The following is a 20,000-nucleotide window of genomic DNA, read 5'->3' as shown; positions in this document are numbered from 1 at the left end:
TATATATATATATATACAGTATATATATATATATATATATATATATATATATATATATATATACACAGTATATATATATACATGTATATATATATATATACATACATATATATATATATATATATATATATATATATAGATATATATAATATATATACAGTATATATATGTGTGTGTATATATATATATATATATATATATATATATATATATATATATATATATACATTATATACTTATATATACACGTGTGTGCATATATCATATTCACCTTCTCCTACCCCTATTGACGCAAAGGACTTGTATTTCAATACTTCTCCATTCATCACCTCCGACTTGACGCTTCATAGTCCTTAGCCATGTAGGCCTGGGTCTTCCAATTCTTCTAGTACCTTGTGGATTCCAGTTAAATGTTTGGTGAACTAATTTCTCTTGAGAATTGCGAAGAGCATGCCCATGCCATCTCCATCTACCCCTCCACATATGGCACTTTGGTATTCTATCTTATAGTTTAATTTATAATCCTGTCCTGCCATTTAACTCCCAATATTCTTATGAGGGCTTTGTTCTCAAATCTACTAAATCTGTTGGATATTGTTTCATTATCATATCATGACTCATGCCCTTACAGTAACACGGATCTCCTTAAACATATCTTCCCTAATTTTCATATGTAATTTCAGGCGATTTGATTTCCATATTTTACTTAACCTACCCATTGTCTGATTTGCCCTTTTCAATCTTTCATTAAACTCAAAGATTGTGTATTAGATATCTTAGTTCCTAAATATATAAACGATTCTACCTTATTAATCCTTTCACCTTCCAATAATATTTCATGTTCCATTGCATATTCCGTTCTCATATAATCTGTCTTTCTTCTCTTTATCTTGAGCCCACCCTCATGTGATATTTCATGCATTCTGGTAAGCAAGCATTGCAAACCCTATGGTAATATGCTAATAAGGACAGCGTTATCAGCATACTCTAGGTCAGTTAATTTCCTATTACCTATCCAGTCCACTTCTTCCCCACTATCTCCAACTGTTCTACGCATTTCAAAATGCGTGAGGAGGATAAACAACATAGGTGGCAACTTATTCCCTTGGAGTATTCTACTGTTCACTGGAAATTCATTTGATAGGACACCGCACACTAACTTTGCACTTTCTATGCACATGAACAGACTTAATTACATTATCAAAGGCTTTTTCATAGTTAACAATTTCCATGAAAAGTGGATTTTTATATTCTACACATTGCTGTTCAACATGTCTCAAAATGAAAATTTAAGTCAGTACAATTTCTACCTTTTGTAAATCCTGCTTGTTCATCTCTCAGCATTTTATCTGTCTTTTTAGTGTATAGAATGAACATACTTTATATCTTCATAACAACTGACGCAAGTGTGATGCCTCTGTAATTATTGCAATCAGTCAGATCTCCTTTTTTTTTTTTTTTTTTTTTTTTTTTGCCATTTTCACCAACCCTCCTAATTCCCATTCATCAGATTTTGCTTCTTCATGCCACATTCTTCAAAATAACCTTGTAATATTCTGGGGGTCAATTAATTTTCAGCCAGTATCTCAGCTGTTATTCCATCGTAACCAGGAGCTTTCCATCTGAATTTTTTAACGATAGCTTTGGCTTCAAACAACATAAATTCATTCATGGACACACACACACACACACACACACACACATATATATATATATATATATATATATATATATATATATACATATACATATATATATATATATTTACATATATATACATATATATATCTATACATATATATATATATATATATATATAATATATATATATATATATATATATATATATATATATATATATATATATATATATATATATATATATATATATATATATATATATATTATAAAATCTCATGATGCAAATTATTTTCCCATTTTTGCTATGAAATAGTTCAAATAAAAACACCATCTGAGGTCATGCCTTCTTTTGTTCCGCAGAAGTGAGCATTCCCGTTGTGATTCTCAGAGCAGAAGGAAGTGCAGAAGCTGCCCGCCTGTGCCTGTACCTGTAGCGAGAGGACCGGACGAATACATCGGAAGCCAGGATGAAGGAGACACTGCTGGGATGCGAGGAGAAGGAGGAAGAGCGCCGTCGGGAGGAGGAGGTCATCACCACTCTCAACTACAAGCCCATCGCAGATGAATCAGGTGAGGTCTTAGTTACTCTCATTCGGTTTGGTGTTGTGACGGCCGAGAGAAAGGTTATGACTCAAAGGCAGGATGCAATCAACTAGTAACTTTATTAAAGAACACTCTCCTTTATATACAGAACCTCAAGGCAACAGGAATTTTCATGTTCGAGACACAGACAATGTTAGAGAGGAAACACGCAGGCATGTTAATTCTGGTTCTTTTTAGTGCGAGGGAAGAGCGCAGATACAAGCATAATATATACAAAATAATTTATGTACGATCGTGTGACACACGGTTGGTACAGTGTAATCGGTAGAACTGAGTAAGATGACGTTGGTCTCTTGACTATAGGAAATGGATATACGCTGGAGAATGCTTCAAGGTGGAATGGAAAAAGCACGGAGGTTTTTTTGGTGGGGGGTGGGGGGGGGGTTGTGAAACAAGAGGGTTTGATAGGTTGATGAATTGAAAGAACACTGGGTAATTAAGTTGCTGGTGAAAATGACGACAAACCTTAATGGAATATATATTTGGTAGGCATAGGCTTTTTAGGAACATTTTAAACGCCGGCCTGGGGAGAATGATAAATATTCTAGCAGCTTCCATGTCAAATAGCCATGCTTATAAACTTTTACGAGGTAGATTATATAAAGCCAAACCATTAATTCTGCTATGGAGCACTTTTTCAGCTTTAGAGAAATCTAATTGCATGATGATGGTCGTTGTCAGTCTTGTTTTGTGTTATGTATGTCGCATGTACTGAAGTTTATTGGTCCGTGTATGTCCAGTTAATTGGCTATCACTGCTATGTACAAGTTTTTCTTTTTGCGTACTAAAGGAGTGCTCCTTTTCCGTACTCCTTTAAAGTCATTCTTTTTCTCGGCTAGGATTGAGCAGACTAGATAACAAATATTTTTATATTCAAATTTTAGTCTCGGTTAAGGGAATAGATTTATAGGGAGTTAATTCTCACATACTTATTATTATTATTATTATTATTATTACTTGCCAAGCTACAATCCTAGTTGGAAAAGCAAGATGCTATAAGCCCAGGGGCTCCAACAGGGAAAAATAGCCCAGTGAGGAAAGGAAATAAGGAAATAAATAAATGATGAGAATAAATTAACAATATATCATTCTAAAAACAGTGGTTTGATTGGAAAGGAATGTGTCTACATGTTTCATAGATACCATAAAACTGTCGAGATCCTCACTAAAGGACATTGTTTACTGGTTTTGCTTTTGTGTAGAATTCTCTAAATGGGTCAGCACATGCGTGCAAAAAAAAAAAAATGCTGATTTTTAATTGTTGATGCAATTGCTATATCAGACGAGCCAAGTCCATTTTTTATCAGATTCTGATTTCCAAATTTTGATTTGGGCCGAGGACTTTAAGGTCTGTCGACGCAAGAGCCCGTGTCTTGCATACGGTAAGACAGTCTGAAACGAACGAACAGACCGAGGAGTGGTTAACACGCAAGAGAGTTTACAGGACATGAGGCTCAATATTACACAGTATTCTAGAAGTTTTGTTCCAGCTGTTACCAAGTTGTGGAATGATCTTCCTAATCGGGTAGTTGAATCAGTAGAACTTCAAAAGTTCAAAGTTGGAACAAATGCTTTTATGTTGACCAGGCTGACATGAGTCTTTTTATAGCTTATATAGGACCTATTTGTTTTTGACGTTGTTAATGGTTTATATAGGACATATCTGTTTTGACGTTGTTACTGTTTTTAGAATTATTTATTGTTAATTTATTTACATCATTTATTTATTTCCTTATTTCCTTTCCTCGATGGGCTATTTTTCCCTATTGGAGCCCTTGGGCTTATAGCATCTTGCTTTTCCAACTAGGGTTGTAGCTTGGCTAGTAATAATAATAATAATAATAGTTCTTATTCTAACTTTAAGATTATTCATAAAACACGCACAATACAGGAGAGGTTGTCTCCTCCCATAACGAAGTTGGTGAGAGGGATGTGCTTCTATGCCCATTTGTTTGTTTGTTTGAATCTGCTATTGTTTGTTTTTGGGTATCAGTAGAATTTGCCAAAAACAGCCGAAGAAAAACAAATGAAACTGAGTTATGGTCCATATCGTAATAATTTGTCGACTATTTGTTATTATTATTATTATTATTATTATTATTATTATTATTAGCTAAGCTACAGCCCTAGTTGTAAAAGCATTATGCTATAAGCCAAAGGGCCCCAACAGGAAAAAATAGCCCAGTGAGGAAAGGAAGTAAATTGAATGGTAAGATGAAAACTGCTCACAGCCAACGGTTTGTAACTGAGCTGATCTAAACGAAATTTTATTAATTTTACAGTTATTATTATTATTATTATTATTATTATTATTATTATTTGCTAAGCTACAACCCTAGTTGGAAAAGCAAGATGCTATAAGCCAAGGGGCCCCAACATGGAAAATAGCCCAGTGAGGAAAGGAAACAAGAATTAATAAAATATTTTAAGAACAGTAACACCAATAAAATAAACATTTCCTACATAAACTATAAAAACTTTAACAAAAGAAGAGGAAGAGAAATCAGGTAGATTCAAGAAAACAAACACATTTGACCTTATCATACGGGTTGAGATGGAAACAAGCTTACTAAATACATCTGTGAAGTTTGAAATTCTTTAGCGACCGTTGTGTATTTGTGATTGGTCTGGGTAGATATATGCTGTGTCTATTGTGATATTGCCGTTTAAGTTCAAACTTAGGGCAAATGCTGGTTTGATGGATAGGTTGACTCAAGTCTCATTTTATAGTTTATCTGGTAGGCTTCGTATTTATTTAACTTTGTTATTCATTTTTATTTGTTTAATATTTCTGTTTTCTCCTCAATGGTTTATTAGCTTGTCATTTTTATAGCGAATTGCTTTCACTGTTGTGGCAAAGAAAACATTCTTAGATTTAAGTATGGTAACAGCTTGCCTTGGTTAAAGAAAAAAAAATAATAATAATACTCTCTCTCTCTCTCTCTCTCTCTCTCTCTCTCTCTCTCTCTCTCTCTCTCTCTCTCTCTCTCTCTCTCTCTCTCTCTCTCTCTCTATATATATATATATATATATAATATATATATATATATATATATATATATATATAAATAAATAAATAATATATATATATGTATATATATATATATATATATATATATATATATATATATATATATATATATATATATATATTATATATATATATATATATATATATATATATATATATATATATATATATATATATATATATATATACGTGAAATCTTCTTGTACGATGACTAAATATAAAGAAATTATGGGTATGAAGCTACTTAGTAGATGAAACCCTGCATTTTGATATTTTATCTTAATCTGAATCCTCTGGCACCCACGGGATGCATAGGGCCTTAATAAATTCATGCCATATATCTTTCCTGGGACATCTTTCTGAGCTCGACCCAATTATCAGGTCCAACCTCCCTCCGTGTCGCCATCATATAAAAGAAAACAATTAATCTATTAAATAACTCGTCATATTTGATAAGAAGCACTAGATGGAATTTCAGTTAATGTCAACTAAGCTGTATACTTTCACATCTTTTAGCGTGTATTGTGATGTGTTATCGTTTCAAATTCATCCGCTCCCATCCCTTTCCGTTTCCATTGCAAGGGAAACCAGTTGACTGTATTACATTATTATTATTATTATTATTATTATTATTATTATTATTATTATTATTAATAGTATAGCAGGATGTTATAAGGCCTAGGTGTCCAACATTGAAAATAGCCCGGTGAGGAATGTAAGTAAACAGAATAATGCCCGAGTGTACCCTCAAGAGAACTCGAAACCAAGAAAGTGGAAGACCATGGCACGGAGGCTATGTCATTACCCAAGACTAGAGAACAAAAATAGTTTTATTTTGGAGTTTCCTCTAGAGGAGCCATTAAAATCCCTTGATTGAAGGATAAATTTTCGGTTATCTTAGAGTTGTCAGGTGTATGAGGAAATAGAATGTGTAAAGAATAGGCCAGACTATGCTGTGTATGTTTAGGTAAAGGAAATATGACCCGTAACCAGAGAGGGATTCAACGTAGTACTATTTGGCCTGTCAAAAGGACTCGATAACTCTCTAGCGGTAGCATATAAGAATTGTCAACGGGATCTCTCATTTTATGCGTTGCTGTTCTCCGGTGGCAGATTACGGGCCACTATCGTGGCTCACTAACACGGGACCGGCTCTCTCTCTCTCTCTCTCTCTCTCTCTCTCTCTCTCTCTCACACACACACACCTTCCTTTGCCAGTGAGGGAAGAGATACCCACCGCACATGCATGAAGTGTGTTCTTATTTTTTCAACTTATCGATGTTACCTTTCTGTTGTTATTTTTTTTTAAAGGAAAAGAAATAATTGAAAAATGCACCGCCGACAGTAAACATCAGGATCAATTAATGTCTTGTTAATTTTAGCTTCAAGTAGATCGAAGAAGAAACACCAAGAACCAAACTAGATAGCTACTCACTCATGGAGTATTTTTGTAGCATGACCTGTCTTAACACAGTGGGTTCTTTGCTTCATCAACATCATACTTCTCGTCGTTTGGTTGTTTATCAATCGTTTCTTTCCTTTAGTTATTTCTTATTTCTTAGTGTCTTTACGAAAGGATTTTGTGTGTGTGTGTGTGTGAGAGAGAGAGAGAGAGAGAGAGAGAGAGAGAGAGAGAGAGAGAGAGAGGATTAGTTGGTGTTGTAATGCATCAAGGCTTGTTTCCACGTAGGTCTAGACCGTATCGTTGACCCGAGTTTCTTCGTGAAAATTTAAATGCAATTTTTGGAGCATTGTTTAAATGTTAAGAACAGCGAAACACTATTGCTGCACACCTAAAATGTGTTCAAGTGTTTTTTTCAATATCGGATTTCGTTATTCAGTTTGATTTTTTCGATGACTTTTATATACATACAACTGATAAATAATCAAGACATGCAAATATGCAGCATATATCTGTTGTTTGTATTTTTTTTATTAGCAGAGAGCTGAGTACGGTGCGCGCAAGGTAAGCATAAGTCTAAGGATGTTACGCGTCATGTTTGAATGGTGGCTGTAAAAATAAGATGCGAATTCTTAAAATGCCTTATTATATACTGTAGAATGTCCTTAAGACTACAGATATCTTGGGAAATACTGACATAATCCTAAAAAGACTAGAGATAACAATTTTATGAAATCAATAGATTGTCGTAAGTTAGATATGCAATGCTGATCTTATTCAAAATATGAAGTTTCTAGAAATCCCTTTGACCTGAAGTATATTAGCAAATTTTGTCTCTAAAATGACACAACTCCTTAAAGACTGTAAAAAATCATCGTCAGCCGCTACTAGTCAACTACAGAACAAAGGCCTCAGACATGTCCTTCCACTTGCGTCTGTTTATGATCTTTCTGTACCTGTCCAGGGCCGTAAATTTTCTTGGTTCGCCAATCCATTGTCTCCTCTTCCTTCTCCTTCTTTTATAATCTCTAGTGACCCATTCTGTTATGCTTAATGTCCATCTATTGTCTGCCATTCTCATTATATGTTCAGCCCCTGTCCATTTCTTTTTCTTATATGCTGTTAGAATATCCTCTACTTTAGCTTCCTCATATATACATGTTGCTCTTTTTTTTGTCTTTGTTATTCCCATCATTATTCTTTCCATAACTCTTTGAGTTGTAACTAGCTTATATTCTAAGGCTTTAGTAAGGCTCCAAGTTTCTGCTGCATAAGTTAATACTGGTAGGACTATCTGATTTAATACTTTTCATTTTAGAGAAAGTGACATTTTAATTTTCATAATCTCATTTTTTACGTTATAATAAATGACCACCTGAAAAATATAGGTAAATATGAATATGTTATGTATATGCTGTTAAACATAACTGAATGCAACATTTTCTACGGTAGTAAATTAGCTCATCATAGGAAATATAAGATAGTCGTTGTTAATACGACTGAGAATTACACCAGGAGTTGAGTAAAATACTACACATACAGACTGCAATGAGTAGCCTTACGCTTATAAGTAATAATAAATATTTTAGCTTGAAGACTGAACTGAAAAATATTGAGGCAATTTTAAACAGAATAGAATTAATATCGATAGCGTTAAAAAGAAACCTAAAAATCTTAATACTGTATTAAAACAATAAAAATCAATAATACTGAATTGCAGCGAGTACAGATAGCGAGGAGGAAGGTACTGACTGACTGATTGGTTTAATATTAAACTGTTAAACGTTGTGGAAATAGGACACTGTCAGACACGAAATGTATCCTTTATAAAGAAATATTTTGACAGATTTGTTAAAATTGCTTATCCATGAATAACTATGTAAATTATAAGACTAGACAAGTGTAACAGTCTTAGCAGTTGTATGCAAAATCATTTATTTAAAAAGTTCCAACTAATGAATAAAAAGTGCCGCTAAATGAATAATAAATGACCTCAGTATGCATATCAGCTACCTATTAAAACGAGAGTAAAAAGTTTATACAACTCAAACAAGTAAATAGCTGCTTACAGAAATACACCACCGAAGGCATACATTGTATTATGGACGAATACTGTATAGATCATTGGAACAAAGATGCAACAGAGGTATTGGAGAAAAGAATAACTTACGAATCCACAACATCAGGATTTTGAATTATTTGTCCCAGATCTTGATAGATGTGAAAATGTGAACTATTCGAAAGAATTATTTTGAATTATTTGTCCCAGATCTTAATAGATGTGAACATGTGAACTATTCGAAAGAATTATTTTGAATTATTTGTCCTAGATCTTGATAGAGGTGAAAATGGGAACCATTCGAAAGAATTATTTTGAATTATTTGTCCCAGATCTTAATAGATGTGAAAATGTGAACTATTCGAAAGAATTATTTTGAATTATTTGTCCAAGATCTTGATAGATGTGAAAATGGGAACCATTCGAAAGAATTATTTTGAATTATTTGTCCCAGATCTTAATAGATGTGAACTATTCGAAAGAATTATTTTGAATTATTTGTCCCAGATCTTGATAGATGTGAAAATGTGAACTATTCGAAAGAATTATTTTGAATTATTTGTCCCAGATCTTGATAGATGTGAAAATGTGAACCATTCGAAAGAATTATTTTGAATTATTTGTCCCAGATCTTGATAGATGTGAAAATGTGAACCATTCGAAAGAATTATTTTGAATTATTTGTCCCAGATCTTGATAGATGTGAAAATGTGAACTATTCGAAAGAATTATTTTGAATTATTTGTCCCAGATCTTAATAGATGTGAACATGTGAACTATTCGAAAGAATTATTTTGAATTATTTGTCCTAGATCTTGATAGATGTGAAAATGTGAACCATTCGAAAGAATTATTTTGAATTATTTGTCCTAGATCTTGATAGATGTGAAAATGTGAACTATTCGAAAGAATTATTTTGAATTATTTGTCCTAGATCTTGATAGATGTGAAAATGTGAACCATTCGAAAGAATTATTTTGAATTATTTGTCCCAGATCTTAATAGATGTGAACATGTGAACTATTCGAAAGAATTATTTTGAATTATTTGTCCTAGATCTTGATAGATGTGAAAATGTGAACCATTCGAAAGAATTATTTTGAATTATTTGTCCCAGATCTTAATAGATGTGAAAATGTGAACTATTCGAAAGAATTATTTTGAATTATTTGTCCAAGATCTTAATAGATGTGAACATGTGAACTATTCGAAAGAATTATTTTGAATTATTTGTCCTAGATCTTGATAGATGTGAAAATGTGAACCATTCGAAAGAATTATTTTGAATTATTTGTCCCAGATCTTAATAGATGTGAACATGTGAACTATTCGAAAGAATTATTTTGAATTATTTGTCCTAGATCTTGATAGATGTGAAAATGTGAACCATTCGAAAGAATTATTTTGAATTATTTGTCCCAGATCTTGATAGATGTGAAAATGTGAACTATTCGAAAGAATTATTTTGAATTATTTGTCCTAGATCTTGATAGATGTGAAAATGTGAACTATTCGAAAGAATTATTTTGAATTATTTGTCCCAGATCTTGATAGATGTGAAAATGTGAACTATTCGAAAGAATTATTTTGAATTAATTGTCCCAGATCTTGATAGATGTGAAAATGTGAACTATTCGAAAGAATTATTTTGAATTATTTGTCCCAGATCTTGATAGATGTGACAATGTGAACTATTCGAAAGAATTATTTTGAATGATTTGTCCCAGATCTTAATAGATGTGAAAATGTGAACTATTCGAAAGAATTATTTTGAATTATTTGTCCCAGATCTTAATAGATGTGAAAATGTGAACTATTCGAAAGAATTATTTTGAATTATTTGTCCCAGATCTTGATAGATGTGAAAATGTGAACTATTCGAAAGAATTATTTTGAATTGTTTGTCCCAGATCTTGATAGATGTGAAAATGTGAACTGTTCGAAAGAATTATTTTGAATTATTTGTCCCAGATCTTGATAGATGTGACAATGTGAACTGTTCGAAAGAATTATTTTGAATTATTTGTCCCAGATCTTGATAGATGTGAAAATGTGAACCATTCGAAAGAATTATTTTGAATTATTTGTCCCAGATCTTGATAGATGTGAAAATGTGAACTATTCGAAAAAAAAGAATATCTTAAGTTAACTTATTTTCAGTATTAACTATCAAAACTTAGGGCCTGCCAGATAGACCGAAGGAGAACCGATGGGAAAGCCTCCAAAAATAAACGTAGATGGAAATGATGATGAGGATAACGGTGAAATACAGGAAGGGGAAATGGACGAAGGGAAATAAAATGATGGAAAGGGTAAAAGTGAAAAGGCACGGGAAAGGGAGGAAAGGAAAGATGACAGGAAGGAAGGAAACGGAAATTATTTGGGGGAAGGAAAATAGGTTATGTAGAACACGTGAAGGAAATCGAATTGAAGGGAAGGAAAGAAATAAAGTAAATATTGAAGCGTAAGGGGGTAGAGTGAAAGTGAGAGGGAGTGAGAGTGAGAGTGGGAGTGTGGGAGAGGTCAGGAGACCATTACACAAGGTAGACATGGATTAACAATTCCATTTAGACGGAAGTGATATTTTTTTTTTTGCTTGGATTTAAGCTTCTCGTGTTATTAAGTTAGGAATATAAGTTTGCTCTTTCATCGGAATTCAACATGCAAGCGTAAACTACATCACTTAACATTGCTACGAACACCCAAGCTGCAATGAGAGATTTCATTCATTTTTTTTTTTCAGATATTTGAAAGGGTAAATAATTTTGATATCTACTCGAAGGCTTCCTTAGAACTAGATTGACTCTCTCTCTCTCTCTCTCTCTCTCTCTCTCTCTCTCTCTCTCTCTCTCTCTCTCTCTCTCTCTCTCTCTCTCTCGAAAAAGCACTAACAATGCAATGCTGAAACATTCTTTACTAGAACTTGTAAATGTCTATACTCTAATAATCGAGGCAACAGTTTTTTTTATATATATATAACGTTTAGAACAATTTTGTAACAGTCTTCATATGTTTTCCTGCGAGCTACCTGATAGGCAGCTGTTCATAAAAATTAGTAAGAAAATAGTAATAGTCTTTGTTACCTCTTTCCCTCCTCCCTTCCTGAGAATAGACGAAAATGACGTTGAAGTAAAATAGTTTATCCGGTCACTAATGTAACTTATATCCTGGAAATAGTAAGTGGTGTTTGCCCATCACCGCTCCCTAAAAAAAAAAAGAGAAAAAAAAATAAATATTTAAAACCAAGGAGGAAAGAATCTTCTAAGTTTAGGCAGAAAATTCACAAAGCTGTCTAATAATATTCTTACAATGTGAGAAATTAAATTGAAGGATATTATTATTATTATTATTATTATTATTATTATTATTATTATTATTATTATTAATTGCTAAGCTACAACCCTAGTGAAAACCAGGATGCTATAAGCCCAGAGGTCCCATCAGGGAATATAGCCCAGTGAGGAAAGGAAACGAGGAAAAATAAAATATTTTAAGAATAGTAACAATATTAGAATAAATATTTCCTATATAAACTATAAATACTTTATCAAAACAAGAGGAAGAGAAATTAGATAGAATAGTGTGCACGAGTGCACCCTCAAGCCAAAGAACTCGTTATTATATAACGAACCCAGGGGCCATAAATTTGATTATCGTAGGTCCACAGAATAGAGGGTTCGTGTGGAAAATTTAACTCTTAGAGGCTTGATATTTTGATCTGCATCTATACATGGCTGGAATCAGTTTAACCCCAATACAGTATGGTGGCCTTTTGGAAACGTCCTTGCCTGGTGATTTGTAGACTGGGGTTAGAGTCCCGCTCAAGCTCGATAGTTTCTTGTAGTGCAACCTCACTGTCCTAATGAGCTAAGGATGTTTGATTTACTGGAGCCTATGGGTCTACCTGCTGAGTCATCAGCATCCATTGCCTGGTCCTCCCTGGTCCTAGCTTGGATGTAGAAGGGGCTAAGGTGCTGATCATATGTATATATGGTCAGTCTCTAGGGCAGTGGTTCCCAACCTTTTTCCTGTCATTTCCCCCCTGCACCCAGTTCAACCATCCAGATTTCCCCCTTCATGCCCCGCCCAGCCCTCATGCCCACTCGCCTGCCTCAGAAATGGGCATGATATTCCAATTCTCCCCTTGAATATCATGTCAGTGAGAAATTATATGATCATATCACAATTGAATGGCTAACAACAAATTGCCGCACGTACTATGTGGACATTTTCTGTTTTTTTTTTTAGTTAGTAGGTAGTGCAATTATTTCCCCCCTGGAAGCTTCAAATTTCCCCCCAGGGGGAAATTTCCCCCAGGTTGGGAACCACTGCTCTAGGGCATTGCCCTGCAACCCAGGATATTGTCACTGACCTTTGCCATTCATGAAAGGTCTATATTAAACTTTTAGGCCTCGGCAATACGAGTTTAATCTCTTCAAAATAGTGAACAGTAATGGAGGATGGCAGTTGGGTTTTTCAGGAATTCGAAGTGGTTAATTGGCAGGATCCCTCTCACTCTCTTCCTTGTTAATCACTAGTCACATGCAGTGTTTTGATCATAATCAGTGTCCCCAAAGAAGGCAATGTTGTCAATAGCGAAGAAGACAGGCTCGGCTTTCTTCGCGAAACTTGGTAAGAATGTAGCCACCTGTTTCCTCCATCCTTTCTATGACATCACAGGCAACTCTTTTCTAAGAACTACCCGAATACATGTTTAATATCAAGTTAACCAGATGTTTATCGTGAACCCTACGATACAACAACAGTGGGAGACCTAATGAAACGGGCGTTTCGGATCTTTGCTGAAAACCAGAATCTCTTTGGCTTGTGCCTCGCCTGATGGTCTATCTTGACATTCTAAAGTATGACCTGTAATAGAACAGAAATTGTTTTCTTTCAGTCAATATTTAGGTGGCCTGTAGCACGTTCACAAGCAGGGCCAAAGAGAATCTGCTCAAGTGTTTATTATTGAAATTGTCCAGCTTGTCATTGAATTTTCATGTGTGTCTATATTCGAGAAGTTCTGTGCGCAAATAACGCGAGTTTAATATTCTTATTTATAACTTCCTTCCAAAACTTAATAATGTTTTAGTCAATATTGCTACCATTTATTTTATCCTTTTCAAAATCCCTTATAGCTAAGATGTTTGACGCCATTTTTTCATTTATACTACGATTATAATGTTCGTCCGAAGAAATCCAGTTACAAATTGTCTATATAACAATTATTGTTGATATTTAAGCCTTTCCATTGGCTGTCTATTAGCTAATACGGATACAAAAATTCGAAGTTTTTATGAATTAATAACCATGTATAATTTACTAGTGATATCTTACGCATGGAATTAACAGTTTTAACTCGAACGTTAAATTGATAAGCGGAATGTCTCCGAATTCACATGAAGTGACAGACTTTGTGTTCCTGGTAAATTGAACGTCTCTTCCCAGTAAAGATCAGTCTGGAAGTTAAAATTTTTTTCTTCTCTTTCAAAGAAGATTCACCAATCGATCAATATCCTCCCATTCTGATTTTGGGTGCAGTTGGGAGAACGGGAGTCTACCAGACAATGCTTTGAGTCTTCTCTTAGTTTTCTGTTCAAAATAAGATCTCTCGTGATTTGATGTAAAGACTCATGGCCCCATTGGGAATCCATGGCACTGGGGAACTGAGCAGAGGAAGGACGGTAGGGAGAGAGAGAGATTCCTGGAATAGATACAAACGCAACGGTGGCGGAGGGGTGAAGCCCCTCCCCTATAAGAGGATTGACTAAAGGGAAGGGGGAAAGGGCTGCAGTGTTCCCTCGGATTTGTTGGAGTATGCGACCCCACCCATTCTCCCAAACTGAGCTGACAGACTTCGTGGCGGGCATCATGGTGGTGCTAACAAGATTATCTGAATAACGGTATGTTTACATATGATATAACTAAGTATACTGAAATTACTGAATAGAGTTGCTTTCCTGTAATCTCAAATCTAATTGAAATTACTGGCTCGAGTTGCTTTCATGTAATCTCATAACAAAAGGGAATTAATAAAACGTGGTGCCTTTTAACGTGCAGTTATTATTATTATTATTATTATTATTATTATTATTATTATTATTATTATTATCAAATGCTAAGCTACAACCCTAGTTGGAAAAGCAGGATGCTATAAATTATGCCCAGGGGCTCCTACAGGGAAAATAGCCCAGTGAGGAAAGGAAATAAGGAAAAATGAAATATTTTTAGAATAGTAACATTAGAATGAATATTTCCTATATAAACTTTAAAAACTATAACAAAACAAGAGGAAGAGAAACTAGATACTACAGTGTGCCCGAGTGTACCCTCAAGCAAGAGAACTCTAACCCAAGACAGTGGAATACTATGGTACAGAGGCTATGGCACTACCCAAGACTAGAGAACAATGGTTTGATTTTGGAGTGTCCTTCTCCTAGAAGAGCTGCTTACCATAGCTGAAAAGTCTCTACCATTACCAAGAGGAAAGTAGCCATTGAAATTGGAGTGCAGTAGTTAACCCCCTCAGAGAAGAAGAATAGTTTGGTAATCTAAGTGTTGTCAGGTATATGAGGACAGGAGAATCTGTAAAGAATAGGCTAGACTATTCGGTGTCTGTGTAGGCAAAAGTAAAGAACCGTAACCAGAGAGAAAGGACCTATGTAGTACTGTCTAGCCAGTCAAAGGACCCCATAACTCTCTAGCGGTAGTATCTCAGTTAATATACTCAGAAAATTAGGTTATAAGTAAATAAGTTATGTTAATTGTTAGCAGGTCAATGTAAAATGTACAGCAGCTACCTTGAGAAACCTAACGGAATTGAAGTTATTGTTGTGGATGTACGCTGATCACAGCAATGAAAAACTTCTGTGATAAATTCACACCAATATTGAAAATTCAAGGGTCCATCAAACAATAGTTACATGCGTAATTTCTATTTGCCTTAATTTTAGACTATTGTAAAATAACGATATACGCATCTCATAATAATAACCTAAATAAACTTTCAAGAAACCAGTTACTAAGGAGGTACATGTTCTATCGCTTACTAGTTTATTTCCCAAATGTAATCTGGAGTAATGTATTATTATTATTATTATTATTATTATTATTATTATTATTATTATTATTTTTATTATTATTATTATCATCATCATCTAAGCTACAATCCTAGTTGGAAAAGCAGGATGCTATAAGCCCAAGAGCTCCAACGGGGGAAATAGCCCAGTGAGGAAAGGAAACAAAAAAACTACAAGAGAAGTAACATAAAAATAACATAAAATACTTGTTGATAATGCGTGAACCTGCTATTTAGCTCTACTGCAACTGAATTTCTTTCATATTGCCAGGCAAAAAGCAACGCCTTGTTTTCCTTTCGAAGTCAAATATCGTTAACAAAGCAGTCGCAGAAAATCAGAGTTTATGCGCTGCATCTTGTGAATACATAAACGAGTCTCTGTGTGTTTTATCGTATGTCTGGTAGCTTTGTTCATCGTGTTTATATTTCTATATATTTCTTTAGTTATTCTCAACATGCATTACTTCATGGTCACAAAATTTTCTTCATCTCTTCTTAGACCGTCTATTGTCTACCATTTGAAGATGTAGTGTACACACACACACACACACACACACACACACACACACACACACACACACACACACACACACACACACACACACACACGTTAATAGGCGTAGGAGGAAATGATGATGATATATACTGTATAAGGCAAGTCAAAACTATATGAAAGATCTGTTTTAATGTTGTTACTATTCTTAAAATATCTTATTTTGATTGTTCATTACTTCTCATGTAGTTTGTTTATTTCTTTATTTCCTTTCCTCGCTGGGCTATATTTTCCCTGTTGGAGCCCTTGATCTTATAGCATTCTGCTTTTCCAAGTAGTGTTGCAGCTTAACTTAGATAATAATAATAATAATAATAATAATAATAATAATAATAATAATAATAATAATAATAATAATAATAATAATATATTTGTCATGTATGTATTTTCCATGCTTTATTCGTAAAGAAAGATATTGTTCATAACAGCAACCTTTTATGAATCATTAGAGTTGATTGAATTCATGCCAAACAAGGAAGCAAGTTTCCCCCCATAATGCTCTCTGGTGCCTCGTTGGTGGGAACACTGTTTGGACAGACGGTGGCTGGCTCCACCCAAATAGGAATTTCTGAAATAGCTTCCCTCTTGTCGCCATATCGTCTCATGGAAGTGGTTGGATGAAACTTTGTCATTTGTCGGGTCTATATATTTTCGCAGAGCGGAATCAGGTTTGTTTGCATTCTTAGATGTTTTTCTATATCACTGGCAGTGTAGTAAGGGTTATAGTCTCTTTATTTATATTCAATAGAAATTTGCAGAAATATTTAAAATTTATTTATGAATCCATCAGGTTTTATTTTTTTTTCGTGCTTTCAGGGGATATATCTATTACTGCTATTACTATTATTACTCTTAATTGCTAAGCTACAGCCCTAGTTGGAAAATCAGGATGATATAAGGCCAGAGGCTCCAACAGGTAAAATAGCCGAGTGAGGAAAGGAAATAAGGAAATAAGAGAAGTAAATTAACAATTAAAATAAAATATTTTAAGAACAGTAACAGCATTGAATTAGATATTTCATATAAAACTATAAAAACTAACTAAATAAGAGGAAGAGAAATAAGAGAATATTGTGCCCGAGTGTACCGCAAGCAAGAGGGGGCCATGGTACAGAGGCTATGGCATTACCCAAGACTTAGAGATCAATGGTTTGGTTTTTGAGTGTCCTTTTCTTTGAAGAGCTGCTTGCCATAGCTAGTCTCTTCTACCCTTACCAAGAGGAAAATACCCACTGAACAATTACAGTACAGAAGATACCTCGTTGGATGAAGAAGAATTGTGTGGTAGTCTTGGTGTTATTAGATATATGAGGACATAGGAGAATATGTAAAGAATATGCCAGACTATTCGGTGTATGTGTAAGCAAAGGGAAAGTGAACCGTAACCAGAGAGAAGGATCCAATGTAGTACTGTCTAGCCAGTCAAAGGACCCAATAACTCACTAGCGGTAGTGTCTGGCCAACCTACTACCTTAATATTAATTAATTTTTGGTGTTTTCTGATATTGTCTGAAGTTTGACGGACAGCAAACCAACCTAGTATGGGGGGCCCTAATTAGTACAGCCTTGCTGATCATAAAGATACGAAACTTTCACCGCGTTAAGGTATCTCCACTCGGAAAGGATATATATATATATATATATATATATATATATATATATATATATATATATATATATATATATATATATACATGTATATATGTATATATACATGTATATATGTATATATATATATATATGAATATATACATATATATATATATGTACAGTATATATACATACATATATATATATATATATATATATATATATATATATATATATATATACGTATATATACATATATATGTATATATAATTTACATATATATGTGTATATATACATATATATAATCTATATATACATATATATATATGTATATGTGTGTGTGTATATACAGTATATACATATATACAGTATATATACGTGTGTATATATATATAGTGTATATATACAGTATATATACATATATATATAAATATATATACACATATATATATAAATATATATACTTAAATAGATATATACATATAAATAATTATATAAATATATATAAAAGTATATATGAATATATATATATGTATATATATATGTATAATACATATGTATAATATATATATATATATATATAGAATATATATATATATATAAATATATATATATATATATGTATAATACATATATATATATATATATATATATTTATATATATATATTTATATATATATATATAATGTATACGGGCGTATTGCGGTTTTGTAAGAGACTATTATGGCTGCGATCACGTTTCTGTATGCGGTACAGCACTCGATTGTGGGTGTTTTAATCCTTCAGTAATTGCTTTCAGTTTTCTATTTAACATATATACCCACTTTCTGTTTTTTGGCCAGTTAACAAGGACAAGGATCGATGGGAATCTTCATTGCATTTATAACTCCCGACGGTAGCGCTAGATCATTGTTCATTACCATAATCGGCTAATGAATTAATCATTACTAACTGCTCCTTCTCAAGGTAATTCTGTATCATTATTATTATTGTTATTATTATTGTTATTATTACGGTTATTATTATTATTATTACTTATTATTATTATTATTATTACAAGCTAGTTGGAAAAGCAAGATGCTATAAGCCCAAGGGTTCCAACTGAGAAAAATAGCCCAGTGAGGAAAGGCAACAAGAGAAGTAAACTACAATAATAAACAATCAAAATTAAATATTTCAAAAACAGTAACAACATCAAATTTGATCCATCACATAGGCTATAAACTATGAAAACTTCAAAAAAAAAAGAAAGAAAGAAAAAAGAAAGAAGAGTAATAAGATATGACAGTATGCTTGAGTGTATACCCAAGCAAGAGAACTGTAATCCAAGACTGTGGAAGACCATGGTACAGTGGCTATGGCACTACCCAAGACTATAGAACAATGGTTTCGTTTTGGAGTGTCCTCCTAGAAGAGCTGCGTACCATAGCTGAAGAGTTTCTTCTACCCTTGCCAAGGTGAAAGTAACCACTGAACATTTACATTGCAATAGTCAACCTCTTTAGTGAAGAAGAATTGTTTGGTAATTTCAGTGTTGTTAGGTGTATGAGGGCAGAGGAGAATGTGGCTAGAATAGGTCAGACTATTATGTGTATGTAGTCAAACAGAATATGAGCCGTAACCAGAGAGAGCGATCCAATGCTGTACTGTTTGGCCAGTCAAAGTACCCAATAACTCGATTGGTAGTATTTCAACGGGTGACTGGTGCCCTGGCCAACCTACTACCTAAGATTACAGGATTTCAGGCCTTTACATTGCTTTCTCTCAAGGTGTTCAACTGAAATTGTAGAAGAGACTCTTTAGCTATGGTAAGCAGCTCTTCTAGGAGAAGAACACTCCAAAATCAAACCATTGTTCTCTAGTCTTGGGTAGTGCCATAGCCTCTGTACCATGGTCTTCCACTGTCTTGGGTTAGAGTTCTCTTGCTTGAGGGTACACTTGGGCACTCTATTCTATCTAATTTCTCTTCCTCTTGTTTTGTTAAAGTTTTTATAGTTTATATAGGAAATATTTATTTTAATGTTGTTACTGTTCTTCTTTTA

The 20,000-nt window shown here is 33.6% G+C and overlaps 1 protein-coding gene across 2 annotated transcripts in view; it reads left to right on the top strand.

The window, feature by feature from the left end:
• LOC137655668 (1-phosphatidylinositol 4,5-bisphosphate phosphodiesterase delta-4-like) overlaps positions 1–20,000 on the top strand; it is a 277,338-nt gene that overhangs the window by 48,794 nt on the left and 208,544 nt on the right. Inside the window, exon 2 of one of the 2 annotated variants that reach the window (XM_068389616.1) lies at positions 2,002–2,211. In XM_068389616.1, the coding sequence (XP_068245717.1) occupies positions 2,109–2,211 (103 nt within the window). In that variant the 5' untranslated portion in view covers positions 2,002–2,108. Of the gene's footprint in view, positions 1–2,001; positions 2,212–14,617; positions 14,640–20,000 lie in introns of those variants that run through there. The other variant, XM_068389620.1, reaches the window with a different exon arrangement.

Source organism: Palaemon carinicauda, chromosome 16, assembly GCF_036898095.1.
Source record: "Palaemon carinicauda isolate YSFRI2023 chromosome 16, ASM3689809v2, whole genome shotgun sequence".
In the NCBI taxonomy this organism is placed as follows: Eukaryota; Metazoa; Arthropoda; class Malacostraca; order Decapoda; family Palaemonidae; genus Palaemon; species Palaemon carinicauda.
This window is presented reverse-complemented; position numbering and strand designations above follow the sequence as displayed.